General features: G+C 36.0%; 1 protein-coding gene across 4 annotated transcripts in view; it reads right to left on the reverse strand.

Annotated features, from left to right (window-relative positions):
• Nucleotides 1-3,969: 3,969 nt before the first annotated feature.
• Nucleotides 3,970-24,922, reverse strand: part of VTA1 (vesicle trafficking 1) — a 65,510-nt gene continuing 44,557 nt past the window's right edge. Inside the window, exons 6-9 of one of the 4 annotated variants that reach the window (XM_033406110.2) lie at nt 24,076-24,249; nt 11,927-12,007; nt 8,601-8,643; nt 3,970-5,059 (exon numbers count right to left, since the gene is read on the reverse strand). In XM_033406110.2, coding sequence (XP_033262001.1) covers nt 5,026-5,059; nt 8,601-8,643; nt 11,927-12,007; nt 24,076-24,249 — 332 coding nt within the window. In that variant the 3' untranslated portion in view covers nt 3,970-5,025. Of the gene's footprint in view, nt 5,060-8,600; nt 8,644-11,926; nt 12,984-24,075; nt 24,250-24,922 lie in introns of all 4 variants that reach the window. The other 3 variants (XR_007470666.1, XM_004263761.3, XR_007470665.1) reach the window with 3 other exon arrangements.

A 24,922-nucleotide genomic window follows, 5' to 3' on the forward strand; every position in this document is an offset into this window, starting at 1 on the left:
ATTTAGTCCATAACATCTTCCCACGTATGCAATCTCACATTTATAACTCTTGGTCTTGATAAGCCATCTGCCACAGCAACACTAAATTCCTCAAATTCCCTGAATTTCTAACATTTTTTTCTCCATGTTTTTGATCACGTTTTATTTTTGCTAAGTTCTCCCTGCTTCTCTCTCTGGCAAACCTGCAGGTCGATCTCTTTTCCCAGGCCTTCCCTGACTTTCTGCAGGAAGAATGACTGTGTCTCCTACATAACCTCTCATACGGTACAGCACTATCACGTTAAACTTTAATTTATGGTAGACGCTCAATACATATTCATATTTTTCAACAAATGGATGATACTAACATTTTTACAAAATCTCCCAATATTGCTCACTATGAAGATAGTTCTCCAGGAAGTTATATTCATGGATTATTGTTATGCAATCATTTCTTTTCCCCGCAATTTTAAGGGATATCTAAAGTTAAGGGATAGGTGTTCTTGTCTCATACTTTTGGGCAAAAATTTAATTTAAAGAAATAACTAATTATAAACATTACTGTTATTTTGAAGTCCTGTGACAGCTACGTAATTAGGAAAAACAGTTATGTTGTTTAAAATAAAGAGAAAAAGACAGGTGTGTCTGGGAAACCCAAGACTCCGTAGTGATGTGGAACTCTCTCCAGATGACATATTAATCCATTGCACCAGTCATTCAAATCTGCCTATTTTCTCTCTGGACACAAACTCCATTTGTTATCAGGCCATGGCTCCAGCGTGTGTGATCATGCCCTGTATTCACTGCCTAGCACCCACAGTTAATTGGAACATATTGTCCAGATAACAAAAAAATCTAGTTGCTACACGTCCCACTAATAAAAGGAATTGTCCAGTGACCTTGATAACACCTCATTCTCATAATAATTTAACTGATCCTTTACCTACATGGATGATAATATTATTGCCTGAAATAGGCAGCCTGAGCTTAGAAAATTTCAATATTAGCTGTGTAGCCTCAGGCAAATGTATTACCCTGTGGTTGTCTCATCTGTAAACGGGGACCAATGGTAGGACCCACCTCTCAGGATCGCTGGCAAGATTAAATGAATACATGTAAAATACTCAGAATAGTGCCTGACATTTAGTAAATACTCAAATATTAGTTATTATATTTACTATTATTAAAGTATCACTTAGTTGAAATTAGTCCTACTTAAGTATACTCCATTAAATGAGCTTTTAGTCTCAGAATCCCACACGGACATCAAAGATTACAACCAACCAGGTGAGCATATTTCCATATGAGGGGTGCCTTAAAATTCTGTGATCTCTTGAAAATAGAACTTTTCTACTGGTGGAGGTTTATGTACTGTCCAAACTAGATGATCTGATCCAATTGCTTTGGAACATAAAATGAGTAAAGTTAAAAAAAAATGGGGATGGGTAGAGAAAGCCGTGCAGATCACCAAAAACATTCAACCCTGAGTCAATTATTGTTGTTTTCAAGTTGAAGATAATTGTAACAATGCTATTAGGATTTAAGTTTCTTTAGAAAGGACAGTATATAACCATTTCTTAACCCATACACAGTGACGTCACATTTCTAGAAGTACAAGTTACATATAAATAAATTCTATGAATACTAGGATGTTAATTTTCAAGACCTGTAACTGGGGTCTTTTTCATGGGTGTAATCTTGAAGCCTGCAAACTTCCTTGACCATAACCTTGGGAACCGTTCTTGGCTTCTAGGTCCAGTTCAGCAGTGATTTGGTGAGATGTCTGTGACAATCACTGTAGACAGAACTTATCTTTTCTTCTTCCTCCTCTGTCTGTATTGACAAAACAATATTATCAAATAGTTTTACTGGGATGCTCACAAGAACTTGGGAACACTGTACTTCAGCCTAAATGTCAGCAGAATTCCGCGACTTTCCCCACTGCAATTAATGACTACTTGCTCCTTCTAAGCGTTCAAGTTAAATTTGGGGAGTCGACCTTCACTCCTTCTATGCTCATACCTCAGATCCGGTTTATCAGAAATACTGTGGCTCTACAGAAACCCACTACACTGTATAACCTCCACTTCTACTCCTGATCTAAGCCATCATAACACTGCACCTTGAATTGTTGCAATACTCTTTTTAACTCCTCTCCTAGCTTCCACCCTTGCCCACCTTACGGTCTTGTCTCAACACAGTAGCCAATATGATCCTTTTAAAAGTTGTGGCTACTCTTTTGTTCAAAACCTTTGAGTGGCTCCCTATCTTGCTCAGAGGAAAAGCTTAGTGTTTTACAAAAAGCCTGTGTAATCCTGAGCTTCTCGCTCCTTCACCAGCGTTCCTCACTTATCCCCTCTTCCCTCCTCTGTCGACCTCCCTCTGCCACAAATACGCTTCCTCCCTTTCCCTTTTCACTCAACTGTCACCTCAGTGAGGCTTATCCCATCCTATTTAAACGTGCACAGGCCCACACACACCCAAGCATTTCCTATCCCATACTGTGGTTTTCTCCAGAGCATTTCTCTCTGTCTAATACAGAAGTTCCTCAAGTGTGATTCCCATCCCACGTGACACTGATGCTGGGCGTCCAGGCACACTTCAGGCGAATCTTCCTCCCAGACTCTCAATCTTTCCGATGGGAGTAGGGCTAAACCACTGACTTGAGGGACCACCAGATTACAAGAAGTGTTTTGTAAAGTGTTTCTTAAATCTCAGAAGGCTGGGCCCCACCCTTGGAATTTCTGATTGGGTAGGACTGGGGTAGGGTCTGAGATTTACATTTCTAACAATTACATGTTCAAAACCACTGGTTGAATAGAATATATGATATACTTTTTATTAAGTTTGTCCATTTCCTTCCCATTAGAATAAAACTCTATGAGGCAGGGATTTCTTTTTCTTGTTTTCTGCTGTTTCCTCATGCAAAGGACAATACCAGGCACATAGTAGCTGCTCAATAAATACATGTTGACTGACCAAATGAAAACTATTTACCCTAGTGTTACATCAGAAAATTTCTAACTTTCTCCTGTCAGATTTTATATGCAGATGAAAGCTAAAAAATCTTTATAGTTCAATCCCTTTATGCAAGAAAGCATTTTAAAGTAATGGGCCACAAAACAACTGGGATTTCTGCTACATCACAGCTCACTTCTCAGTGGACTCCGTGGTTTCCACAGCATCTTCTCCCCTCCATGTGCTCTCCCAACTGGGAGCAACAGGTAGGGTGTGAAATGAGAGGTGACAGTTTTCTTCCTAGTGGCCAGACATGTTAGGATTTGAATTAAAATTTGCTGAACTGTATTTTACATTTATCTTTTATAACATGAAATATCACCCTAGTCATTTTTCTACTTCAATAAACTTCTATAGAACTATATCAGAGTCCTGGAATTCCAGATGCAAATGTTGAACCCTGCAAATGTTTTAAGAATTCAGCTGTGAAAGATATGAAAATGTTTTTCAGGAGGCATGTTTTTGGGGGGCTTGTTTTTGCAATAATTTAGAACAGTTTATTCTGTCAATATTCATTCTATCGAACTCTATATAAATAACATTACACTTATGCAAAGAAAAATAGGAGGACATAAGAGATTATGAGATAATGATTCATTTTCTTTCAAACAGACTGTCAGAACAGGGGTCAGCAAACTTTTCCTTAAAGGGCCAAGTAGTACATATTTTAGACTTGCAGGCCATATAATTCTGCTATCGTGGAAAGCAACCAAACACAAAACATAAATAAATGGCTATTATTTGGTTTCAATAAAACTTTATTTACACAAATGGCCAGCCCATGGACCATAGTTTGCTGACCCCTATGTTAAAAGATTCCCAATATTAGTGGAATGAATGAAATGGACCAGATAATTTAGGTAAATCTGCCAAATTTCTCTCTCTTTATATTCTTATAACTAAAAATAATGACTTTAGAAAAGTGACAATTTTAGCATGCAAAACAGACATTTGGCTCTGTGATAAACTGAATTAGTTAAAAGAATCCTTGTATTTATTTTTTAAACAGCACAAATGCAGGTGACATAGGAAGTCCATAATTCCCACATAACTTATAAACTTAACAACTGAGAGTCTATGTTTTTATAATCTTCTGCATCATTCATAACTATTCACTCTATGGAATCCATTCCATAGCAGCAGAGGAGAACCTTAACTCAAAGCACCAAGTTTCCAGGCATTATTACAAATGTCTTGTTTTCATTCTCTAACACATGCAGTCAAACTGCCTAGGAAGCAAATACCAATTCACCTTAAGCATCAATGAATAAGGAAAAACAGTTGAGCAACCAACATTACTCTTACGTCTAAAACTGATTCTACCTCTTTACCTTATTACATTTCCTTCCATGAACATTTTAACTTTTAATGTAGCTATATTTAATATGAATATAAATTGAAATTTGAACATAATCTCTTTCAGATTCAACAGTTTAGGATGTTCGTATCTGTTTCAGAAGTCCTGAGGAAAACAAAAACATTTCTAGAATATTCTGGCAATCTTTATTAAAAGTTAAATTTAGAATTTTATAGCAAAGTAATATGGTGTTTGTCCAAATTATAGATTAAAAAATTCCTTAATTTACGTAGATTAAGATACAAAGCTAATTCCCAATACATTTTATAGAAGTGTGTTCTCATTTTTTGAACAAGCAGGGTTCAAATGGGCATTTTTAGGACCTTGCTCACATCAGCCCTATACACCCAGAGACTACTGAATCCACTAAATGGACAATGAAAACTGGTTGAGGCTGCTGATGAATGCTTCAACAGGAATCTGATACACAGACACAGATTCCATTGTTATAGTCAATGGAACTGAAGTCTTCCTTAAAATATGCTCCTGATAGGCTGAAGATAGAGTAGTGGACTGTTAGTTCTTTAAGCCAAAAATGCATGGATGTTGTACAAAGGCTTCATTCTCTGCCTGTAGTCAGTAACTTGAGGGCCTTCTGTAGATTCTGCACTGCAGTGCTGACATCTTCATACTGCAAAGCACTGCCAGCATATTTGCAGTATTTCTGAGCTCTAGCAAAGTCCTCTGGTGTTAGTCGGATATCTCCTAAGAGAAATACAGAGTAATTAAGATATTTATAAAGAATATAGGAAGCGTTCTTTTAGGCTAGGTAAATGCTTATAGTCAAGATTACAGAAAATGTTTAAGGTTATATTAAAAACTGAAGGTTGTTTTCCCCAATCCCCAGTTGTATTTGAATAGTTTCTTTATGCTTTTAAATTTTTAAATTACTAATATAAACCATACAGATGTCAATACATAACAACTTATATGAGCAAGATTTTCCTACCAGAAGTCATAAACTGGAAGCCTTTATATTTTGGCAAATTAACTGCAAAAAAAATAATATTCTGTATAAAACAAGGAAAATTGCTTTGGTGTGTATGTTAGAATTGCTGAGACTCTCTTCATGGAACAATAAATACACACAGACTAAACCATTCAACCCTCATTTGAACTAGAATATAAATATAACTCAAAAAAAAATTAAATAACAAACTTTATGTTAAAAAATTACATAAGTCATCTAACTCTTTTTAAGCAAGAAAATAGTTTGCATTTTTGTGCTGTCCATATACAAAACTCTAAGGTTTAACTAAGACATATCATTACACTACACAATTTTTAAACATGTAAACAACCCTTACCAATTATTTGTCCAAAATTTTTTCCAGCAAGTTTTCTAGTTACACTATGATTGATAAGGATGAGCCCAACTAAATAATTTGGGTAAAAAAAACACACTGAAAACATTTCATTTAATCTAAGATTTGAATATACTTGAATATATATTTCTAAAGGTGAAATTAAAACTGACTTTGTGTCTTATCTTTGGAAATAAATACAATTTTCTTTAGAAATTTTTATGAGGACTCTAAGGAGAACTGGTCAGAAGGCTGGGGGCATACAATATAACGAAAAGATAATATATTTCGATTCTGTTTCTAAATGAACATATATTTTGATCCTGTTTATAAGCTTGTAGTTATAAATATAATTACTTTTTTTAGTTGCTTTTAATTTTGCCAGATAGTACAGCATTAAATGAAAACTTTGACATTCCCTAGGCAAGGACTTCAAAGTATTTAGCAATTCCAGGTACTCTGATAAATTCTTATCCAAATTATTATTTTCTAAAAATTTTCAAAAAAGAATACTGAAACAATGTATCCTAAAGTTTCTAGCCCAGTGTAAGTGCTGAATAACTTCAACAAAGGAGTATAAAAAAGCTGTCTGTACTTTAAATTCTTTCCCACATTTTAAAAGGAATAAAAGTTCACATAGAATTAAACATTAATTAAATTTCAGATTTTAAGATAATGCACTTATACATCTACGTATAGTAACTAGCCCAGTGTGTTACACATACAAAGCCTTCAAATATTTGTTGAATTAATATTACTAAAGCTTATATTAAGGAGTTGGTCCTTACTGTTGTGAATCAGAGATTACACATTCCAATTTTAACAGAACTTATTTTAATTTCCCTGAATTCTGGTCTTGCCTAAACGTAAGAAATACAAATGAATAAACTAGTAAAATGTAATTATATATTTAAAAAACAAAAAACAGTTTCTCCACAGTTCTATTTTTAGTATTTTAGTGACTTGGCATTTCTTACCCATTAAACCTAAAAAACAACTGTCCTGCAGTTCTTTTGACAATTTAGTCAGGCACACTTCTTATTTTTTTTTACTGAAAGATTCATCAATGTTTTTTCAAAGTATATTGAGAGGCTCTAGTCACCTAGATGTATACTATTATCTAGGTGAGTGAGACATATTATCTAGGTGAGTGAGACATCTATAAAAATTAAGTTTACCTTAATACTACTCATTTTGTACTTTAATAGTCTATTCTTCTATCTCCAGGCAATGTTTAAATATGTAAGACATCTATCCAGAATTTACTGGACTTGCTGGAGGAAAGCCCTAATGCTCAGGACTAATTTTATTTTTTACAGCATCAGCTTTAACACTGTTTTGCTGACATATCACTTATTTATTAATAAGATAAAAATGTGTATAGTAGTAAGAACTCCGTTACTATTTTAGTTTTTATAAACTAAACTTATCTACTAGTGATAAAACTATTTAAAAACACAAATATTGCAATTTTTTATGGTATAACAATTTCAATATTTATAAAATGAATATCTTAGAAAACTATAATTACAGATACATAATATATAGCTTACAGCATGTATGACAAATTATGTAACTATCTTATAAAATGTAATAACTAGATGATAAGAACCAACTTAGATTTAGATGCAAAATGTAATTTACAAATTTATATAGATGTTAAGATTTATTTTTACCAATTAAATATATAAATATTTATAAGTAAATATATATTTATGTAGAATATATAAAAATATTCTATATAAATATATAATATATATAAATATATAAAGAACTTAAAAAGCCATGTCAAATACTTTTGCTATTTTGTAATATTTCAAGCTTTCTTTCCTTTAAAAATATTACCTATAAGTCATTAATAATAAAACACATGAATTAAAATTTTAAATTAAATAAAAATAAAATCTGCTTCCTAGTTAGGATTCTTTTAAATTAGCATTTAAAAACTAAATAGAGAAAGTAAAAAAGACATAACAAAGGAAAACACATTTCAGGAAGAGAACAACTATTCACTTTCAGTTTATCTGATTTTATATTCAAAATAGTAACTATTACTTAATGCACCTAAATGAAAGCTGTTTTTTTTCCTATCATTAAAATTTACCAGAAGCCATAATCAGAACCAGAGAGAGCACACTGTGGACCTAAAAGGTGTTTAAAGAATTAGAAAAAAGAAAGATCACATACAGCTAATCCAACCGTTAAAAAGAAAAAAAAGAATCAGAGAAGTTGTCTAATTTAATATAATATCTCTTTTTTGAAATCTGTGCTTATAAGTTCCAGATGCCTTCAAGAAGACTGTCTTTATCACAGAGCTGCTTCTCCCCTTCATAGGGCAGGACAAGAACCGGGCAGAGGAGAGGTAGAGCCATCAGTTAAGTTCTCTATTCCGGGGGAAAGAGCCTGGGTCAGCACTGGATCAAAGGTAACATTATTTGGTATAAAGAGAAATCCCTGCATGCTCAGTTGCTAGAAGCATCTATTTCCAAGGTTGAGTTATCTAACCTTGGCAGAAGATGGAATACTTAATTGTAAATATTTCCGAAATGGGTCTTTAGAGATTTTTTCCTACTTAACTAGAAATGCATGTGAAGGACCTTGGATAATCTGATCCTAGTGTACTCAATTATCCTCTGACTTGAATGGAAAGCATAGGCAAAAATCATGTGGGAATCATCTGATTCCCTGAAGTAAATCTTGGAGGTAAATATAAAGTACAGTACTGATCCCTTAAATCCAGGCATTGCCAGGACACATCACTTAATAATGGCAACAGCAATGATTAGAGGCAGAATATTATTATGTCACGAACCATGCTAAATATTTTTCATATATTCTATTTAATTTTTAAAAAACCTTTAAGAAGTAAGTTGTTATTCGCACTCTAATACTATCAGGTATACACAAGTTAAAAAAGTAAATACTGAACTTCAAATACCTACCTTCCCAATTCCATTCTCCTCTTCAGAGTGAGCCACAAATTCACTATAAAAGTATTTAACCTTTTTTAATATGTGCACAGTATTCCATAGGACAGATGAGCCATAATTTCTCATTAATAGACATTTAAAATTGTTTTCTACTAATACAAGTGATGCTGAAATAAAATACCCTTGTAAATACATTTTGTGCTCATGTCTAAATATTTCTCTAAGATAGATTCCCAAAAGTGGAATAGCTGAGTCAAAAAAAATTTGCAATTCTGACAGTGACAGAATGCTACTGAAGAAGGCTTCACCAATTTATATTCCCACCAACAGCATACAAATCATTCCCCATGTTTATTTCTCTGGTTTTTTCCCTATTAAGTTTTATTTATTTATTTGCAGGAGCTCTTTATATATGCTCTGAACAGTAATTCTTTATTTTTTTAAGTATGGATTTCCTCCTGGTCTATTAGCTGCATTTTAACAATATAATGGGGAGAGGAAATCTTTTGCTGTATGCAATTTATTACTTTTCATTAGTCTAACCTGTTAAGATACAACCAAATGAGATACAGGAATTGGGGGATAGTATCTAATATATATTTTTTCTAACATCAGTTTTGATGTTTTGTTTTTCTTGCCACACTGTTCCAAATGCCACTTTTGTCATAATTTTAATTCCCATACTGTGTGGCCTGATTTCTGGATTCTTCATTCTGTTTCACTGTTCTGCCTAGTCTGCTTCTGATATTTTCACATCATATTTTAGGGAGAGCTTTTACAGGTACATGGGACTGTAGAGAGGAATCTGGAAAACAAGTTTAACAGAGGAATATAGTATTTACTGGGCAGGTTATCTGTCTACTAATAGACATTTTCCACTATGTTCTTGGGTAATTTGCTAGTTTATTATAGTTTCTTTACTCTTCTTACCTTAGCACTGTGTTCCCCCATGAAACATACACAGACTCTTTTTTTTTTTTTTTTTTTTTGCGGTACGCGGGCCTCTCACTGCTGTGGCCTCTCCCGTTGCGGAGCACAGGCTCCGGATGTGCAGGCTCAGCGGCCATGGCTCACAGGCCTAGCCACTCCGTGGCACGTGGGATCTTCCCGGACCGGGGCACAAACCTGTATCCCCTGCATCAGCAGGCGGACTCTCAACCACTGTGCCACCAGGGAAGCCTCATACATATACTCTTAAACTAGGCCTTTCAGGATTCAAAGGCCATTGCAGCTCTTGATTTTAGGTTTTATAACTTATCTGCTTTTAATAAAACCAGGAAAAGTAGAATAAACTTAACGTAACTCATACACTTAAATAAGTCATCTACCTTGCCCCTGCCCACTTCACTTCTGAATTATTTCTATCTTTTGTTTTCTCTAGGTTACTTCCCTAACCCCAGTTGATAAGCTTATACCACCATTTCTTGATTTATCAGTCTTTAGGCTTTATCTACTGACACTCTGCTATGAAAGGTAAAGAATTTATCTCACTATCCTCCTCTCCTGCACTGTCTCCTTCTAAATTTATTAGTGCTTTTAAATTTCTTAGTTGCTTACTTTTGTCTTCTACTTCTCATTCCATCAACTCTAGAAAAAAATCACAACATTTCACTTCTGGACACTCATCCTAATAACAGCTTTCTTTTATTCCACCTTTCAACTTCCAGAAATATCTCTCTACCTTCACTTGTCAGTGTTGATTTATATTCTGCCCTGAATAAAGTATTCTGTTTGTGATAAGCCTATGCCATTGCAAGGAGAATGTTCTTTGTGTCCAAGTCAAACAAAATCCCTTTTCTTATATTTCATAATTCTATTATTGCTCAAAATCATGGCATATTTCAGTTTGCTTCTTACTTGAAACTACTTGTACGATTTAAAATGTTTTCTTGGATCTTTTCGTTCTTCTTGGGAAAGGAATTCTACAGCTTCTTATCCATTTCTTTCCCATTCTACAGCTTCTTATTCTATGTATTGCATAGAATCCACTTGATTTTTCTTAAAGGAGGGGAGCTCTGATTTTCTGTTCTAATTTTAGAGCAATTGCTTTTCAAGCCTATGGAAAAGCTGTCAATGGACTTTTTCTTTAGGTGACCTAAGATTAATTTCACCAATTCTTATATCTCATATTTCTTTTCTTGGTTATCATTCTTTTCTTGATGGAGTAACTTCTTCTGATAACTTCCTTAGAAATGGTGTATGGTAGGCAAAACTTCAGAATCCTTACATATTTAATAATATTTATTTTGCCTTCATACCTGACAGTTTGGTTGGGTAAAGAATTCCAGGGTTCAGTTCTAGATGGTAGACTAAGCATACATAATTGACTATTTTTCCTTCTGAAACTATATTAAAATGATAAGGTAAAACAAAACGAAATAAAATTCTAAAACTGAAGGAAAAGCAGAGAAGAGAAAAGACTGTAAAAACCGGAAAGGATAATTGACAAGAGATTTAAAGAAACTTCTAGAAAAGTAGAAATTAAGTGAAGGTATGCTGTTAGATAAAACAGTGTCAAAAAAAATCCCAACTCAGAACATGTAATATAGGAGGCAACTGGGGAGCCTATCCAGAGAAACTTCAGAGAGGGTCTAGCTGTATGAGGAGTGGGACTGGGGGGATCTTTACTGAGTCAGTCTAAAACAATTACCTGCGCTAGTTTCACATCCTTCCCCCCTCTATCAACCTCTGCATACCTGTACACCCTCAGCCTTAATGGCTTTCCATCTCTCACATGAGACCCTAGACAAAAAAGATAGAGAATGTCTCTCTAAAATTGTGGAATTAACTTCCTGGACAGAGCTAGGACGGACAAGGTATGTGTGGTACACCCTTTGCCATCCCTCTCCAAGGAAAGATCTCCTCATCCATGGCTGAGATGCAGGAGGAAGCTGAATGGCCTGTTCCCACTCACAGGGGAGAACGGAAAAATCAAGTGAGAAACAGACCTGCAGACATAGTATCGGGGGAAATTCAATAACATCTACTGAAAATAATCAATCAACATCTTCATTCTAAATATAAAAGGACTAATCTCAGCAGACACATGAAGAAAACTCTGAATAAGAATGACCAAATTAAACAAACAGAACAACCAAGTGGGGGAAAAAAAAAGAAGTTGAAAAGATTAAAAAAAGAGAGAGAATGCCTTTGGATTTAGGTATTTTTGATAATAAGAAACAATCTTGGTTTACTGGAGAATCTAGTGAATAAAGGCATTCAAAGAAATGTGTTTCAAATTACCTAGACATTCAAATACACTGCACTCCTAAGATAAAAGTACAAAACAACGCCCCCAAACAGCAGAAACACTATATCTCATAAAACAGCTGACTTACCCTGGGAAACTGTATTGAAAAGTGCAGGATCAATGGCCGGAATAGTCTGTGGAGTAGGCTGGATAGTGTTACTTGCTACACCTGCAAATCAGAAAACCATAAATGGGTATAAAAGTGTTACACCTCTCAATTACATTCTAGGAAAGTGCTCAAAGGATCATGGAGGAATTTCATTACTTAATTACTTTCTTGAAACCTTAATGAACTGAAATTTGATATACTTATTTGACAGTGGAGGCTGCTATAGGAAATATGCAGAAAAATACATTTTGAGTGTTTACACACATGTATTGGCCACACATTTCTTATTATGTATTTTGCATTTTCGATCATGTCTAATACTTCAAGTTGCTTCTCAAGTAAAGCTTACCTAATATCTGTAGAAGTAACAGACTCCCTTCCTACCTTTTAATTTCTTAAATAAATAATTAATTTTGGGGACAAGGTGGGCTATAATTATGATTTAGTTTAACTTATGGGATGAGTCCCATTTCATCACTATGAATGAAATTATAAATTATATATTCCAGTTTTCCAGTTTATGTTTCTAAGATAATATTTTTATATATCCAATAAGCAATTAGTTTTGACTTCCTATTAGAACCTGTCATGACTGTCATATTCAGTGGATAACTAGCATTCTTGACTAATACTAAGTAATATACTAGAGTTGAAGATTATTAATCATCTAAAAAATTAACATAAATTGTTGAAACTTCCCAAAAGAGACTTAGGTGATTCAATTAACAAGAAAGCAAATGAACAGGAAAAGTTGATTGCTCTTGATTAATGGACTGCCCTAAGCTAAGAGGATTCTGCTGCCCTAAGCTAAGAGGTTAAATCTGAATAGGCAATCTGTAGTAACGGTAAAGTAGGATAGACACTAGGACAAGAAGACGGGAACAGAAGAGAGGGAGAAAACAAATTGTGAAGTTTTCAGGGTCACGGATACATAGCCAATGAGAGTTCTAGAGCTATGGTTTCACAAAGGTTGACTGAAGTTCTGAAATATATTCTGCAGCTATGAAGTCTTGAGTGTGAAGGATCTTCTCAATCCCTATCCAAAGGAAAAAAAATGGTTTAAATATATACTATTTTATCTCATTTAATTTTGTCTTAGGACAAACTAGTTTCACTTTACAGGCTTGGTGCTATTAAGTCATGAAAGTCTTACTTTTTAAACTAAAAATTGAACTAACAAAAATTTTAACAGTACAAAGGGGTATGGATGAAAAGTCAAGTACAAATTTTAAATAGTACAAAAAAAAAAAAAAAGAGAGGCAGAGAAAAAAAAACGGTGAAAAGCCTGCCTCTCATTCCTATTCCAGGTCACTTGAGGGCTATCACTAGTTTTAGAATACCCTTCTATGCACATACAAACATGTGTGTGTCCAGGCGTGTGTGTGCAAGGAAATAAATGTACTTTGCTAAGAAATTTGTGTTCTAGCCTAAATCAAAACCCTCCGGACAAACTCCTTTCTCTATGGAGAATGCATTATTTGGTATGTATGTTTTGCCAGTGGTAATATGTCTGCATACTGTACTATTCTGTGCATTTTTCACTTAATATGCCTTAGCAATAATTCCAGATTAAATATATTTAAATCCACCTTTTTTTTTTAAGATTTTTTTTTGTGTGTGGACCATTTTAAAATCTTTATTGAATTTGTTAAAACACTGCTTCTGTTTCATGTTTTGGCTTTTTGGCCATGAGGCATGTGGGATCTTAGCTCCCCAACCAGGGATTGACCCTGCACCCCCTGCACTACAAGGCAAAGTCTTAACCCATGGACCGCCAGGGAAGTCCCTAATCCTCCTTGTTCTTTTTAATGGCTACATAGTGTTCCATTCCATGCATGAACCACAATTTATAATGCTATCCATTACTGACAAACATTTACGTTGTTTCCAAACTTTTGTTGCTAAAGCTAATACTACATGAATATTTTTATACACTGTATACATATATATGCATGAATATATTTACAGGAAAAAATTACAGAAGTATAACTGCAAAGTCAGGAGACATACAAATTTAAACTGACCAATTCAATGTCTATCTTTTGCTTGATTTTGATAAATACTAACAAACTATATTAAACTGTAAACATATGACATAATTCTCCCCATAAAACTTGAACTTTCAAAGGCACATAATTTACATAACATATATATTTTAAAGTTAGAATGCAAGATTTGAGAGGGCTCTTGAGACTACCTGGTGAAGTCCAGTGATTTGAAGCAGCTGAGCATAAAAACACAGGTAGGTGACTATATATATTCTTCACACAGATCTTTAGAAAAGAGGATAAGTTGACAACCATCTCACAATCTGGATATCAGTGCCATTCCTTACTAAGTAATTTGTGCTTCTGCCTAAATTAAAATTCTCCTAACAAACCCTTTTCTCTATGGAGAAGGCATACTTTCTTTGGTCAGCCTCCTGCATTAATTTTTAAATGCTTATTTGTACATCTCCAGATGATTAATTAAGTAGGTAATATTATTTAACAAGAACAAAACAGAATTTACAGAGAAATAATTTACTTACGTAGTAAAATTTTACTTGAGCGATATTAAAAGAAAAACACAGGTAATCTGCATTTTATTAAGAACTCTGGTCACAGTCATTCAACCAAGACTTGAACAGACAGCACAGGCTGCTCAACACGCCTCATGCAGCAGTCAGAAGATGCTGCTTCTCATTTGTTTCCACGCCCAGGGACCAAGGCCTGTGTTCTTGGCAGCCATCATGACATGTTCCCACTGGGGCCTAGCATACAGGTTCAACTAAGTGCATAAATATCTGTTAAATCAGTAAAGATGGTTTTTAGTTTATGTTATTTATTTTTTGAAATGCCCAAATCTAGTTAATTTTCCTTCTTTCTTGATTTGGAAAGATTTCAACTGTCAATTATTGAATGGATTGCAGCCCCCTGGACTACAGTATGTTGGAATGATGTCACCATAAAAACATTCCTGGGGGAAAGCAGAACTGTGTTAGAAATTTCTTTCTTTCTATTACTTAACAAAAAGCAATGTTAACAAGTAACTTCTGGTTAATTTTTTAGCGGATGGTTGTTACACAGGCTATTTGATGAGATTTATATTCAAGAATTAAATGCTATATGATTTCTAATTAAGTACTAAATTGTTCTCCTGACTATGTGGTGTGGGGATTCTGAAAAGGGAGAAATGGGTGTTAGTTAGAAAACTCTAGAAGATGTTGTAAAAAGTATTAATTAAACAGAACTCTGAAGGTCAGTAGCATTTGAAGAGGCAGAGAAAGAGAAAGACATGCTAACTATGAGGAACACTGTAAGCAAATGTGAGAAGATTGGGTTAAATAAACCTTAGAATAGTCATGGAAAATAGCACTGATAGAAATGGTTAGGCCAGAATATTAACCACTTTGAAAGCTGTACAGCAGAATTCAAATGCAGTACTTCTGTCACTTAAAAGAACAACAATAAAAGAGCTAAGCTTTGGATTTACTTATGAGGTGAGCTGCATTTATAATTAAAAGGCTAGCATTAATTCTAAAATAACTCTTTTAATCTATTTAGATTTATCACTGACATCTTCAATATTTACAGACTGTGAAAAGCATGTTTCAAGAGAAAGAAAAAACCATAGGCTGTATTGCCTCTATCTGATATTACACAGTGGTAAAAGCACAAAGAGGTAAACACTTGGCTGTTCAAACAATCTCTATCCCGGCCCTCCTTGCACCCTCTGCTTTTCTGTGGAAGAACTAAAAACTGTATATTAGTACATACTATTCTTTTCAGCTATCTTAAGGATTTCCCTTTGATAAAAGTGCATCCTGGACCTTTATATGAGAGAAAGTAAATCATTCTTAAAGTGAGTAAAAGGGGAAACATCTGCTATATTTATAAACTGAAAATGTTATTTCACTTTCTATTAGGCAACTATGAACTTTTTTTTTTTTTTTACTGTTTTAAATATAATAGAAAAAAAAATCTGCCAGCAAAGAGGAGATTCCCATATCTCAAGCCAACCTTAAGAGGAAAAATATTATGAGAAATGTAGGTTTTGATTTGATAGAACTTTAGTTCCTTGGAAGGGAAACAGAAGGGAGGTGCCAAAAACATGAAATCCAAAAGACTTGGATTCAAATTCTAGTACTGTTACTTATTAGGTATGTTTCTATGTGTATTTTTTTTGGATAACTGCTTAATTTCTTTAGTTTGTAAAGTAGGGATAGCAATATCTAATATAGCTCTGTTAGAATAAGTTTATGAAATAGCTATGATAATTATTTAAATGCTAAGTCTATAAGAATGTACACCTGATGCCCTAAAGCAGTTCCAAGGTTTTTAGTTTTATGTCTCACTCTGAAGAACATAAGAGAGTGAAAAAAAAAAAATAAGGCTCATGCCAGATTTAAATGGATCAAAATGAACTGTTCATGCCAGAAAACTTCCTAACAGAAATAGAAGACTACCTCCTGATATCTATCTTTATGTGTGGATATTCTGAGCAGGAGTCTATTAGCTTGAACATATGAAACTACTAATATTTTATCACTTTTGTTGTACAAAAAGACACTTTGTTTGGTTCAACCTATTATAACCCTCCTACTACAAGCATATTTTCCCTCTCATATATACATACAGTATGCCTACATATAAAATATATGTATATGGGCCTATACCACAACTCTGCCCTAAGATACACTGCCTGAGCAATACCCCTTAGGCAATCTTTTTGTAAGGTCAATGTCCTACCCCAACAGTGACACTTTTCTTGATTCACAAAATGATTTTAAGTGTTCATTAACTTCCTATTAAATACCCTTTCTTTGGCACAGAAATAGGAAGGAACATTAAAAAAAAGGAAGCACAACTAAGGCACGTACCTGGCACCTGTGGAGGACCACGGACACCTAAGGGGACGGCAGGAACCCCCAGCGACCGGGTAGGACGTGGGGCGTGGGGGGGTAGTGAAGGGGGAGGAGAAGTGGAGGTGGGAGGGACTGGTGCCCCTGTGGGGGGGGGGGGGGCTGGGGGAGGGGAAGGGATCCCACGCCAGAAGGGGGAAACTGGGGAACCACTGGGAGGGCAGAGGATCAAAAGGGAGCGTGGCCAGGTTTCTCCTGCCCACTTGGGCCCCCAGGAACCTGCTGAGATCCTGGGCCTGATCCTCTGCCCACCAAGGCTCCCTCCAGCCATGCGGGTCCTGACAGAGCGGGAGGGAGGGAAGGGGGAGCAAAAGTAAAGGCTGGACCTCTGGAACCAGCGCCCCTGAGGGGTGGCTGGGGGAAGGGAGGAATTCCTAAACCCAGTGACCCACACACGGTTAGGGGTCCCGTGGGGATGGGGGAGACCCTGGGGAGGAACGGCGGGGGGGGGGGGTACTCAGAGGAACAGAAGGGAATGGGGCCAGAGCTTTCCCTGTCCACTTAGCTACGGGGGAGCCTGCTGGGCTCTTGGGCCTAATCCTCTGCCCTCGGAGCCAACCTCCTGCCGTGCAGAGCCCAAGCCCCACTCCCACACGCTCACCCAGGCCCTACCTCCAAACTCCGGAACTCCACACTCCAGAGGCCCTCCTTTGTACATGCTGCCTCTCGCCTTCCCTTCAGGTCCTAAGCAGAGGCCCCGTCCCCAGGGCCTTTTCCAGCTGGGTCCTGAGCCTAGGCCCCGCCCCACGCTCAAACGTCACCCCCCCCACCCGCCTAGGCCCCGCCCTGCCCTAAACCCCGCCCCTGCCTAAGTTCCACCCCCGCCTAAATTCTGCCCCATACAAAGGCTTTTTTTTCCCTCCTCTTTTAGATTGGGGTTCTGTTTTATCTTGTGGATTCACTGTTGTTGATTCATTTACATTTCTATTTTTCCTAATAAAGCTTTTATTTTTCTAAATTTATTTTATTCTTTATAGTTTGTTATTGTTCTCTCTCTTTGGCTTGTTCCCCTGACCTCCCTTTTTTTTCTTTCTTTCTTTTTTTTTTTTTTTTTTGCTGTGCCATGCAGCTTGCCAGATCTTCACTCCCAGGCTGGAGGTCAGGCCCCAGCTCCTGTGGTGGGGGCTCCAAGTCCAACCCACTGGACTAACAGAGAACCTCAGATCCCAAGAAATATTCATCAGAGTAAGACCTCCCAGAGGTCCTCCTCTGAACACCAAGACCCCACCAAGACCCAGCTCTATCCAACTGCCTGCAAACTCCAGTGCTGGACACCTCAGGCCAAACAACCAGTAAGACAGGAATAAAGCCTCATCCATCAAAAAAAATTTTTTTAAATGGAAATGACAAAAAAATATGTTACAGATGAAGAAGCAAGGTAAAAACCTACAAGACCAAATAAATGAAGATGATTAGCCAACCTACCTGAAAAAGAATTCAGAGTAATCATAGTAAACATGACCCAAAATCTGGGAAACAGAATGGAGAAAATACAAGAAACATTTAACAAAGATCTAGAAGAACTAAAGAGCAAACAAACAGTGATGAACAACACAATAACTGAAACTGAAAATACTCTAGAACGAATGAACAGCAGAATAACTGAGGCAGAAGAACGGATACGTGAGCTGGAAGATAAAATGGTGGAAATAACTGCCAGGGAGCAGAGAAAAGAAAAAAGAATGAAGAGAATTGAGGACAGTCTCAGAGACCTCTGGGACAACACTGAACACACCAACATTCGAATTATAGGGGTCCCAGAAGAAGAAGAGAAAAAGAAATGGTCTGAGAAAATATTTGAAGAGATTATAGTTGAAAACTTCCCTAGCATGGGAAAGGAGATAGTCAATCAAATCCAGGAAGCGCAGAGAGTGCCATATATGATAAACCCAAAGAGAAACATGCCAGACACATATTACTCAAACTATCAAAAATTAAATACAAATAAAAAATATTAAAAGCAGCAAGAGAAAAGCAACAAATAACATACAAGGGAATCCCCATAAAGTTAACAGCTGATCTTTCAGGAGAAATTCTGCAAGCCAGAAGGGAGTGGCAGGACATATTTAGAGTGAAGAAAGGGATAAACCTACAACCAAGATTACTCTACCCAGCAAGGATTTCATTCAGATTCGATGGAGAAATTAAAACCTTTACAGCAAGCAAAAGCTAAGAGAATTCAGCACCACCAAACCAGCTTTACAACAAATGCTAAAGGAACTTCTCTAGGCAGGAAACACAAGAGAAGGAAAAGACCTATAATAACAAACCCCCCCAAATTAAGAAAATGGTAATAGGAACATACATATCGATAATTACCTTAAATTGAAATGGATTAAATGCTCCAACCAAAAGACACAGACTGGCTCAATGGATACAAAAACAAGACCTGTATATATGCTGTCTACAAGAGACCCATTTCAGACCTAGGGAACATACAGACAGAAAGTGAGGGGATGGAAAAAGATATTCCATGCAAATGGAAATCAAAAGAAAGCTGGAGTAGCAATTCTCATATCACACAAAATAGACTTTAAAATAAACACTATTACAAGAGACAAAGAAGGACAGTACATAACGATCAAGGGATCAATCCAAGAAGAAGATATAACAATGGTAAATATTTATGCATCCAACATAGGAGCACCTCAATACATAAGGCAAATGTTAACAGCCATAAAAGGGGAAATCGACAGGAACACAATAATAGTGGGGACTTTAACACACCACTTTCACCAATGGACAGATCATCCAAAATGAAAATAAGGAAACACAAGCTTTAAATGACACATTAAACAAGATGGACTTAATTGATATTTATAGGACATTCCCATCCAAAAGCAACAGAATACACTTTCTTCTCAAGTGCTCATGCAACATTCTCCAGAATAGACCATATCTTGGGTCACAAATCAAGCCTTGGTAAATATAAGAAAATTGAAATCATATCAGGTATCTTTTCCGACCACAACCCCATAAGACTAGATAGCAATTACAGGAAAAAATCTGTAAAAAATACAAACACATGGAGGCTAAACAATACACTACTCAATAATGAAGAGATCACTGAAGAAATCAAAGAGGAAATGAAAAAATACCTAGAAATGAATGACAAAGAAAACACAACCACCCAAAACCTATGAGATGCAGCAAAAGCAGTTCTCAGAGAGAAGTCAACAGAAATACAATCCTACCTCAAAACAAGAAAAATCTCAAATAAACAACCTAACCTTACAACTAAAGCAATTAGAGAAAGAAGGACAAAAAAACCCCCAAAGTTAGCAGAAGGAAAGAAATCATAAAGATCAGATCAGAAATAAATAAAAAAGAAACGAAGAAAACAATAGCAAAGATCAATAAAACTAAAACGCTGGTTCTTTGAGAAGATAAACAAAATTGATAAACCATTAGCCAGACTAATCAAGAAAAAAAGCGAGAAGACTCAAATCAACAGAATTAGAAATGAAAAAGGAGAAGTAACAACTGACACTGCAGAAATACAGAGGATCATGAGAGATTACTACAAGCAATTATATGCCAATAAAATGGACAACCTGGAAGAAATAGACAAATTCTTAGAAAAGCACAACCTTCCAAGACTGAACCAGGAAGAGATAGAAAATATAAACAGACCAATCATAAGCACTGAAATTGAAACTGTGATGAAAAATCTTCCAACAAACAAAAGCCCAGGACCAGATGGCTTCACAGGCGAATTCTATCAAACATTTAGAGAAGGGCTAACACCTATGCTTTTCAAACTCTTCCAAAATACAGCAGAGAGATGAACGCTCCCAAACTCCTTCTATGAGGCCACCATCACCCTGATACCAAAACCAGACAAAGATGTCACAAAAAAATTACAGACCAACATCACTGATGAACATAGATGCAAAAATGGAAATAAAAACAAAACTAAACAAATGGGACCTAATGAAATTTAAAAGCTTTTGTACAGCAAAGGAAACCATAAACAAGACAAAGACAACTCTCACAATGAGAGAAAATATTTGCAAACGAAGCAAATGACAAAGGATTAATCTCCAAAATATACACGCAGCTCATGCAGCTCAATATCAAAAAAACAATCAACCTGATCCAAAAATGGGCAGAAGACCTAAAGAGACATTTCTCCAAAGAAGATATACAGACTGCCAACAAACACATGAAAGAATGCTCAACATCACTATCATTAGAGAAATGCAAATCAAAACTACAATGAGGTATCACCTCACACCAGTCAGAATGGCCATCATCAAAAATTCTACAAACAATAAATGCTAAAGAGGTGTGGAGAAAAAGGAACCCTCTTGCACTGTTGGTGGGAATGTAAATTGATAAAGCCACTATGGAGAAGAGTATGGAGGTTCCTTAAAAAACTAAAAATAGAACTACCATACGACCCAGCAATCCCACTTCTGGGTACATACCCTGAGAAAACCATAATTCAAAATGAGTCATGTACCACAATGTTCACTGCAGCACTATTTACTATAGCCAGGACACGGAAGCAACCTAAGTGTCCATCGACAGATGAACGGATAAAGAAAACGTGGCACATACATACAATGGACTATTACTCAGCCATAAAAAGAAACGAAATTGAGTTATTTGTAGTGAGGTGGATGGACACTGAGTCTGTCATACAGAGTGAAGTGAGAAAGAGAAAAACAAATACTGTATGTTAATACATATATATGGAATCTAAGAAAAAAATAATGGTTCTGATGAACCTAGGGGCAGGAAAGTAATAAAGATGTGGACGTAGAGAACGAACCTGAGGACACAGGGAGGGGGAAGGGTAAGCTGGGACGAAGTGAGAGAGCAGCACTGACATATATACACTACCAAATGTAAAACAGATAGCTAGTGGGAAGCAGCCGCATATCACAGGGAGATCAGCTCAGTGCTTTGTGACCACCTAGAGGGGTGGGATAGGGAGGGTGTGAGGGAGACGCAAGAGGGAGGGGATATGGGGATGTATATATATATATACACATATAGCTGATTCACTTTGTTATAAAGCAGAAACTAACACAACACTGTAAAGCAATTATACTCCAATAAAGATGTCAAAAAAAAAAAAAAGATAACCAACAAGGACCTACTGTATAGCAAAGGAAACTCTACTCAGTATTCTGTAATAGGGGCTTCCCTGGTGGCACACTGGTTGAGAATCTGCCTGCAAATGCAGGGGACAAGGGTTCGAGTCCTGGTCTGGGAGGATCCCACATGCCACGGAGCAACTAGGCCCGTGAGCCACAACTACTGAGCCTGCGCATCTGGAGCCTGTGCTCCGCAACAAGAGAGGCTGTGATAGTGAGAGGCCCACGCACCGCAATGAAGAGTGGCCCCCACTTGCCGCAACTAGAGAAAGCCCTCACACAGAAACGAAGACCCAACACAACCCAAAATAAATAAATAAACTCCTACCCCCAACATCTTAAAAAAAAGAAAAATTCTGTAATAAAATATATGGGAAAAGAAAAAGGAAAAAAAAAAGGAAAAGGAAGCTAATTTGCTGAACACTGATTTTGTGTTAGGCATAGTAGTCAACTTTCATACTTATTCCCCTTTAATAATTGAAACAACTATGAGAAGTATGATTAATTTCATTTTAAAAGAGAGAATAACCTCAGTCAGGAACTGAGTAACAGTTGAGTTTGTGGTTTAGCAAGGAGTAGAAACTAATTACTAATACTATGTGACTCCCAAGTGTATTTTATTCTCACTTCACCCTTCTGTAAAGATGCTTGTGTTGGAGGCTCTTGGTCAGTTTTTAAACTTACTACCAATAGTATAACTTGAGCAGTATTTATCAAAGGCAAATACATCTAAATATGTAGCTGGTTTTGCTTACTTCATTCTACCCTGGAAATACTGAATATTTCCAAAAGATAATAAAAATTAAAAAGATAATAAAAAAATATTTAAAAGAGTGTTCTATGAAATTTTACTTACAAAACTAATGGAAATTGGTCTATTAATTCTATCACATAGACCTTAAAGCAATGAAAAGTCAGGCAGGGTAAAATATACAGAATGATGATACTAAAGAGATCAGTGTTAAAATTATCATGTTCATCAATATGCTTACAAAAATGTTTGCATTATTTGTAGATGATATGAAGTTGAAAGCTGTAAAATAGGAGGAAAGAAACTAGTCGTAATTGCTGCTACAAGGGTCAAAACAGAAAACTCTTAAATGTTGTTCAACTCATGCAAAATAACCTAAATGGTTTGGGTAAACTGAGGCTGAAAATTTGAAAGTCAATGAAGTAATGGTGAATAACCGCAATAGTAGAAATCAAGGCGCAAAGGCAACTTTTATTCTATTAATTAAATATTTTGAAATATATAGGTTACTACCATAGATTACCCTTATGCTGAGATAAAAGTTTAAAAACAATTTTTGGAAAAAAAATTAATTAAATATAAGATTTATTTAAACTATGGTTTTAAATGCCCCTCTATTTGGAAGTAAGGGTTATACTCTGTCAACAATACAAGTAAATAAGAGTATCTGCAACTTTCAAAAGTTTATATTATGACATTGACTTATTCCTGGAGACTAGTTTTGTCAGATCTTTTTTCTATGAAAACACAGACATATAGTACTAATTTATTCATAGATAGCAGGCATCACTTCTGTGGTTTATTTTTAGACACGTTTGTAATATTAAAAAACCAAACCACCAAACCCCAACCCCCCTCCTTTCACTTGTCTGTGAATCCACGGCTATTGAGATTCTGTGCTCAAAGCTTGCTCCTTCATCAATAATACCCATGTTGAGGGAGAAGGCAGGGTCCTAAGGGAATAAGTCAAGAAAAATGAATCTTGCGATCACAGTGGGAACCTGACAGACACATCCTATAATAAGCCCCACTCACCTCAGTGCTATTCTTGAACAGTGAAGGGGAAAAAAAGGGAGGGGAAGAAAAAGAAAACAGCCACACACACGAAAAGCACAGGAACTTTACTTATTAATAAAACATAAGGTCAATAGTAATCAATTGCACATAAATATATTTTGTCATTTCTTAAAAAATTAAAATACAACTAATATTAAAACTTCAACGAAAAGGATGTAACTTTTTGGTGGGTTCAAGTGGAACTTAAAGATCTTATCATGCTTTAGGACCATCATTATGAGGCACAAATATGAGAAGCACAGTTGTTATTTATGAAAGGAGAGTTCAAATTCGTTAAGCTTCAATTTCCTACCTGTGCTATGAGGCACTTCTGCTGGGGTATTAGCTGGAGCGTGGGCACCGGGAGGAATCTGTATTCCAGTATAGCTGCTTGATGGCATGTTGCTTGGGTCATACGCTGAAGATGACGGCTGAGGTGGCTGACTGGGCAGAGAGGTTGTTCCAGCATCTTCATTTTCCTCAACATCTATTATATAACATACATGCAATGTTAAATGAGGTCCACACAGTCCCTGATTCATGGGGTTTTTGTACGATGGTGCAAAAGTGATAGGGACTCAGTAGAAACCATACTTTGAATTTTGATCTTTTCCCAGGCTAGCGATATGCAGTATAGTACTCTCTGTGATGCTGGGAAGCTGCAGCCACAGCTCCCAGTCAGCCACGCAACCACAAGGGTAAAAAACCGATACACTTACAACCATTTTATTTTTCACTTTCAGTACACTATTCAGTAAATTACATGAGATATTCAACACTTTATTATAAAATAGGCTTTGTGTTAGATGACTCTGCCCAACTGTGGGCTACTGTAAGTGTTCTGAGCACTTCTAAGGTAGGCTGGGCTAAGCTATGATGTTCAGTAGGGTAGGTGTATTAAATGTATTTTCAAATTATATTTCCAGTTTATGATGGGTTATCAGGATATAACCCCATTGTAAGTTGAGGAAGATCTGTATTTTGAAATAGAAATGCCAAATATTCTTATTTTGCTATACGGACATGACAGACATTTGACTGTAATTCTATTTAATGCAATTGATAAGCAGCTTCTCTTAAAATAATTGTTTTAATTTTTTTCCTTTTCTTGAAACACTTAGTTGTGCCTGGCAGTATGATCAACATTTCTTTAAATTAAT

The sequence above is a fragment of the Orcinus orca genome, chromosome 12 (assembly GCF_937001465.1).
Source record: "Orcinus orca chromosome 12, mOrcOrc1.1, whole genome shotgun sequence".
Lineage (NCBI taxonomy): Eukaryota > Metazoa > Chordata > Mammalia > Artiodactyla > Delphinidae > Orcinus > Orcinus orca.